The sequence below is a fragment of the Meleagris gallopavo genome, chromosome 19, assembly GCF_000146605.3.
Source record: "Meleagris gallopavo isolate NT-WF06-2002-E0010 breed Aviagen turkey brand Nicholas breeding stock chromosome 19, Turkey_5.1, whole genome shotgun sequence".
Classification (NCBI taxonomy): domain Eukaryota; kingdom Metazoa; phylum Chordata; class Aves; order Galliformes; family Phasianidae; genus Meleagris; species Meleagris gallopavo.
This window is the reverse complement of record NC_015029.2, coordinates 9,238,459-9,245,158: the sequence shown is the minus strand read 5'-3', so window position 1 is coordinate 9,245,158 and position 6,700 is coordinate 9,238,459. Positions and strand designations below refer to the sequence as shown.

General features: G+C 50.1%; 1 protein-coding gene across 6 annotated transcripts in view; it reads right to left on the bottom strand.

Annotated features, from left to right (window-relative positions):
• The window catches only part of ADGRD2 (adhesion G protein-coupled receptor D2), a 27,761-nt gene that overhangs the window by 17,275 nt on the left and 3,786 nt on the right, over positions 1-6,700 (bottom strand). For 5 of the 6 annotated variants that reach the window (XM_031556247.1, XM_019621542.2, XM_031556248.1 and 2 more), the window contains exons 2-11: positions 5,721-5,792; positions 5,570-5,633; positions 5,103-5,333; positions 4,376-5,029; positions 3,647-3,745; positions 3,084-3,169; positions 2,425-2,706; positions 1,099-1,210; positions 785-919; positions 369-489 (exon numbers count right to left, since the gene is read on the bottom strand). In XM_031556247.1, coding sequence (XP_031412107.1) covers positions 369-489; positions 785-919; positions 1,099-1,210; positions 2,425-2,706; positions 3,084-3,169; positions 3,647-3,745; positions 4,376-5,029; positions 5,103-5,333; positions 5,570-5,633; positions 5,721-5,762 — 1,826 coding nt within the window. In that variant the 5' untranslated portion in view covers positions 5,763-5,792. The remainder of the gene's footprint in view (positions 1-368; positions 490-784; positions 920-1,098; positions 1,211-2,424; positions 2,707-3,083; positions 3,170-3,646; positions 3,746-4,375; positions 5,030-5,102; positions 5,334-5,569; positions 5,634-5,720; positions 5,793-6,700) is intronic. The other variant, XM_031556246.1, reaches the window with a different exon arrangement.

The following is a 6,700-nucleotide window of genomic DNA, read 5'->3' as shown; positions in this document are numbered from 1 at the left end:
AGCTCCGTCCGGCTCTGCAGCCCGGCTGCGTCCCCGCACGGTCGGTGCAGCAGCCCCGCGGTCCTCTAACGCACCCAGCGGAAAAGCTCTCTCTCAAAAGCACGCAGGGGACGTTGTGCTGCACGTAGCACGTGCTTCCACAGCGCAACTCGGGCCGGGATGCGTAGAGGCATCTCTGCCTCCCCTGAGCCCTGACTGCTGGGCCCCTTTCTATTTGCCTCCCCGGAAATCTAGGGACAAAGGTGACTGGGATGGGATGGAGCAGGGTGGATGTCACCCCAAAGGAGAGGCGTTGAGAAACTCAACACGGACTTCAAAATGGATTCTCCCCCACCCCTCTGGTGCACGGGGGTTTCTGCTTCACTCACTTCTGTCCTCCATCGAAGGCGGCCACGTCTTGAATGGCGGCACTGCTGCCTGGGCCCGGCAGGCAGTGCTGCAGGGAGCCGTAGCCAAACCACATGTTCTTCACTGTGACCATGCGGAGACCTGGGCAGAGAGAGCACTGTAGGATGGGTGCAGGTACACAGGGCAGCCCAGGTCTCAGCACTGCTGCCCCAGGACTGAATGCGTGATGCTGTGTGTCTTGTGTTCCCCCACCTCCAAGCTGTGCCTGTGGAGAAGCTCCAGATAACCTCCCCCACTGCCCCTCACCCTTTCATGGAGTGTGTCTCCTCCATGTGCTCCTCCAGACAGCCTGTGGGCAGAGTAAAGACCCTTCCTGCTGAATGTGCTGCAGAAGCGCCATGGGAAGAACCAGCAAACCACAGGCTTCGTGGCCTACCTTTGGCTTTCAATCTTTGAATCTCTTCGACAGGAATTTCAATGAAGTCAGGCCTGTCTTCCTCAGGGCTCTGGATCAGGTATGTCTCACTGCTTAGCTGCTGACTGCTCAGCTCCAGCTTCCTGATCTCCATTCCTGTAGCAGAGGCAAAATCAGGCGCTGAAACAGAGTTCAGCCTTCGTCCAGAGCTAATGTGCAGCAAAAAGCTGTCAGGATATTATAACCACAGCCAAGAGTCACAGCAGCAGGTGGACGCTGAGCCAGGTCCCTGTGAGATGCTCCCCTGTTCTCTGCACCTCACCAGTGCCACTCACCAACATTTTGATGCTGGATAGTGATCTTTGTCCTCCTTGAGGTCAGCAGTGGGGCCAGAAGTGACACCACTCTGTCACAGAGCTCAACAACAGCCATAGGCCCTCTGACAGCCTGGAAACATGTAGAGAATAACAGAAGTCAGCACCTGCACTGCTAACTCATAGTTCTCACACCTTGCAATAGTTTTCACAAGTGCTTAGTCTTTGTCAGAAGAAGAGATGTTGGGGCTTAGCACTTTTGCTTTGCTTTTCTATATATGTCCTCTTCAAAGAAAAACATTCCCAGTTCCTTCAGCAGTAGTGAAAAGACTTGCAAGCAGGGAAACTTGCCAGCATTCATAAATAACTACTGAAACAGAAAGCAAACAAATAAAAAAGCTTCTGGGAAGCAAAGAAACTGCATTTTAGATCCGACTCCTGAATTTTGGTGAAACTGTCAAATGACCCTGAAAAGGTTTTACCACTGGAGGTGAGCAGGTGACTGGCCCAGCAGCAGCACAGGTGCCACCCCTGCACAACAGTCAAAGGCTTCCCAGCAACAACCATCAGGTCCTTTCTCCTTTTGCAGATACACCTCCTACACCAGCTACACTGAGCCAGGGCTGGTTTTATGCCACTATCAGGAAGCTGTGAGTAATTGTGGACACAAAGACCACAATGACTTAGCTTAGCAGTTCTAAGCAAAGAGGTAAACTCTAAACTATCCAGCATCCTTTCATCTCTGGAGGTTCCTGGCTCCCTCCCCATGCTGGCTCAGTTCCAAAGCGCTGGCCTGGCTGAGCTCTGTCACAGCTTTCCCAGAGACAGGTGGAGAATGTGGGCCATACAAAAACATGTGAGCCATACAAAAGACCCATGTGAGAAGGGAAAAAGCCGGTGAAGAAAATCCGAATGGGGGTGGGATGATGGAAATTCCTCACGTAAAGTTTGATGGTGATTTGAACAGTATGGGGTCTGGTGATAGACAACTTCTTGGCAGCCACTCATGGAAAATACAACAAACTGGAAGTGCCCTGCCAGAGACAGAAGGATGTGGGAACAAGGAATCTACATAGCGCCAGAGTCCGCAAACTGTGTGCGATTCTGTAAATCTGGGCTGTCAAAGTGGAGAAGCTTGAAAGAGCCGAGCTGGCCTTTGGAGCTAACCCTTCTCTGAGCTGGCACAAAGACTGTGTGCCCATCCTCACTGCAGTTACTTAAGCTCCAGAGTATGGCCATAACGGACACGCGACTATGCAAAGAAGTCTTCGGCCCATGGTCATACTGCGAGCCAAGGACCTGCACACAGAGCAAATGAGCTGATGAGGCACACAGCTGGCACATCACCTGGCTGATGGATGACCACGTTTCAATATTCTGCTCTTCCAGGATTAACTCAGTCACTTCCATGTAATATTGACCCAGCTGCTCCAGCATCTCCAGCTCCTCTCTTTCCTGGACTTCCACATCAGCAACTTGCTTTAGTAACTGAAGCACCATGAGGAGGTCAGAGGACTCCACAGGTGTCTCTTCGTTCCTCAGAACAGTTGCCAGGACATCAAGAGTACCGAGAGCGACAGAGAGGTTCATGTCTCGGACATTACTAGTGAAGATGTTCTCAGGAATCTGCTGTGGAAAGGATACCTTAGGTCAGTGCAGAGCTGTGATCTCTGCCTGATTGCCAGCTATGCAGTGTGCTGGGACCCCAAGCAACACACTGCATGCCCTAACCCTAACACCACCAGCTGGCACACCTCATGGCAAGGAGCTCTGCCCTGACATTTTGAACTCTTTTGTCCCCCTCAACCTCATCCAACCCAAAGCCACAATTTGCTTAATCACAGCACAAGTTAGAGCTGTGCTGGTTACATTCTCCAACAGCAGCTTGGAAGAGGCCACAGGCATAATTTTTAGCAAAGTGATGTTAAATAACAGCAGAAACCAGCAACCTCAACAGCTCCTGCTGCTCACAGTGCCCTGAAGCCATCAGCTGCTGCAGGACTCACCACCATCCTCTTTGCAAGTGTGTTCACATGGCTGACAAGCAAATGGCTGGATTCCAGCTGAGCTTTTTTCAGTTGCCAATATGCATCTGAGAAGAAAACAAAAGCATAACCATAGCTGTTCTGTCTAGCAGTGTGGCTGACATATGCTCTGCTCAAAAGCTGGGGAATGCTCCTCAGATGCTGGCTGAGCTTGTAGGACAGCCAGGACAAGGAGACCTCACAGCTGCATTTTATTTCTAGTACAAGATTCCATCTGGAGAGACAGCACAACTCCTTTGTCCCCTCCCCATGCCCCCCACCAAGTCTGGAGATGCTGGAATTAGGAAGCACCCTGCAGCATGGTATCCAGAAGCCACGTAACTCTATAGGGACCACTTCACTACTGAGTAACAGTATAATCCATCAGACCACATACTGATAGCAAAGTCACTGCTAGGGCACATCTTCCGTGCAGTCTCTTCTGAGCAGACACTGGGCCTCCCATTACTGACTATGACCCTAGCTTGGACCCCCAGGAATGAATGCTATGGAACCAATGAATGAATAAATAACAGATGCCATACCCTTTCTGTAGCGACAGATAAAAGGCAAAGATTGCAAACAAGACGTGTGGCGGAATCCGCTGCTGCCAACTTCAAAAACTCGACATTCTTCAACAGGCCCTGTAGAAACACACACAAACAGAAGGCCCACCACTCCCCAAAGGCACGTCATGCCCAAGCAGATCTTGTTTCCTGTAAGCAAGCCCTGAGCTCTGTTGAAGACAAAAGCTGTGAACTGCTCTGAAATTAGTCCCACTGCTTTGTTGGAGCAGTGCAGGGGCTGGGCCCAAAGTGCTTCTAACATCCAGAAAAAATTGGAGGAGGTGGCAATGCCAGGTCCTGAGTTCATATGTTATCAGGACTGCCAAACCAACCTGGCTGACAGACAGACCCCCCCCACCCCCCCAGCAGCCTATGGAAACACCAGGTATGCAAACCCCAGAAACACCATCACTGCCACGTGAGCATTTCTCATGGAAGAGAGAATGAGTTTCATTAGCTCAGGGCATCAGAGCAGCTATCTTTGCTAGGGTGACTGCAGGGGTTTTCATTGACCAAGGGTTTCATGACAGTTATGGCTCAAAGTACAATTTGGAAATTGCTTGTCCCAGCTCTGAATCTCCTTGCATTTTCCTTCCCAAAGGAGATGGTCTTTTCCACAAACTGCACAAAATTCCCTCACTGAGGATGGGATTTGTTTCTTGGGCCATCCCTGCTTGCTGACCTCGTGAAGAGGAAGGGAAGACTTACCTGGGCAAAGAAACTGTGCAGTCACTTCCTCAACAGTGCTTTCAATCTCCAGAGCATTCAAGCTCCACCCAAACACAAGCTCTTGTTCTACCATCCAGCACGACCGAACATTCTCAATCTGCTCCACGCTGAGGACTTTCTGCCAGATATGCAAGTCTGTGATGTTCCCACTGAAGGACTCTTTTGCCTTGAAGGTGCCCCCAAGGGAATCTTGATCCTGCCCAATTATGAAAGTGCCCTGGCCGTAGATGGCCTGGGGGGCAGCCAACCCTGCGGTACACAGGCCGCTGGCAGATGCCCTCCTTTTACCATCAGCATAGATGGCCCAGGTCCCATTTTCCTGCTGCCACGTCACACAAAAGTGATGCCACTGTCCATCCGCACGGAACACAGGCAGGTATGGGGAATGGTGCCCATGGACAATGAGAGCAAATCTAACAAAGCCTTCCTCATCAACAAAGCCACGGAGCTGGAATTCGTTAATAAAAGCTGGCACAGCATAGGAAAAGACAGTAGCAATCTCCTGAGTCCTGGTGTCCCACTGGAGATGGGCACAGGCTGTGACAGCAGGCAGCACTGGGAAGTCAGAGAGCACCTTCACATATTTTGTGTCTGTTTTGACTCCAAACACCAGGACTGGCACAATATGGTTCCCTAGAAAGAGAAATTCCAGCTGGCATGAGCAAGTTTTGCCTATGATTCTTCTTCATCTTCCACTTATACTCACGTCTCCATTTTGGTCTGTGCAGGACCCCATCCCTTTCATTCAGCCAAACAGAACCTCTGATGTGGTGGGACTGCAGCAGTTTGCTGAAGGATGATTGCTCGCTGTCTGGGGGTTCAAAAAGCAGCTGAGCAAAGCGCTGGTCACAGAACCTATCTGCATGCCACCAGTCCAAAGCAGTGGGCACATATTCATACATGTGTCTCAAGGTCTCTATCATAACAGGAGCAAAATCTGAAGAAAAAAACACAGAGTAGAGCATGTGACTCAGGAAGCAACAGCCAGCCTGCAGGATGCACAGTGATGGGTGGAAGGCAGCGCAGTTGGCTGCACAAATGTAACTTTAGCTACAAAATAGAGACTCAGATAAGTTTTTTTACCTTCACTTCTATGGTGGAACACTTTTGATGCGTTGTTACTCTGCTGAATATTGCTTGTAAAAACATAGCAGTTCTGATGAGAACACTCACCCTTTGAAGTCTGATTCTCGGCAAGGGCTGCAGAGGCAAAGAGGCTCCTGGATAGACTGCCAACCTGTTGGAAAGGGTGTTCTGTAACGCTCCCATAAAGCACTGACATTGTCTCAAATATTCACATTATTAAAACTACTGTAAAACTCACCAGAAAGCTGAAGAACCAAGAATCAGGTCTCAAGTCTCTCATGCTGACCAACCGGCAAGCTTTCAGCCCTTGCTAGAACAAACAAGATATTACTGGAGGTGCACTGCAGAGGCAGAAGCATTCCGCAGAAAGACAATCCTTGGAGCAGGGCTGTTATTCTCAGAAAGTCTGGAATTCAGACCAAGAAAAGGGCTCTCTGAGGCACCTTTCCTGGGTGTTGTCCCACCAATACAATTCTCAGTTTCTCCTTGAAGAACGGAAGGTATCAGTCTAACATCTGTTTCCAGGATACAGAGTAATTAATGATAAAACATATATGGATGTGTGATATCAATAGACGGGCAAGTTAACCTCTTTATCTGCATTAACTAAATAAAAGAGCCATCATAATTACATCGTTAAGCAGTGCCACCTCACGGGTAGCTTTTCACATCTCTTTTAAAGTCCGAGGGAACACAGCTCTGGCACAGTTCCTGCTGACCTGTAGCCCCATCCTCCGCAGTGTGACACCTGTCTGTGCAGGGCATCCTGCTCCAGAAATTGGAGTGCAAGGCTGCGTAAAGCCAGCAAGGGCGTAGATAAGGGTTTGTAAAGAGACAAACATGGGAACTGGCAGTGCGACCTTCAGGGCAAACAAGCCCTACAGCTGTCTCTCAGCAGTGACACTGCGAGCTGTGAGTAATCTCTTTGCCCTCAATGGGACTCTCGCTGTACTGTGTGTACAGTAAAACCACAGTAAAAGCACTTTGCTGCTAAGGGAATAAGGAGATGTGTTCTGAAGCCCTGACTCTAACGACGTTCTCAAATGGGTCTTCCTAAGTTCAGCAGCGACTTTACGAGCAGAGAGCACAGCTCCTCGCCCGATAGTGCTACCGGGGAAGTTTGGAGCGGGGGCAGTGAAATAAGCGGGATACGGGAGAGCTGGCAGCGATGCGGGGCGGGTGAGAAGGACAGCTCCGCCAGAGCCGTCGAGGAGGACG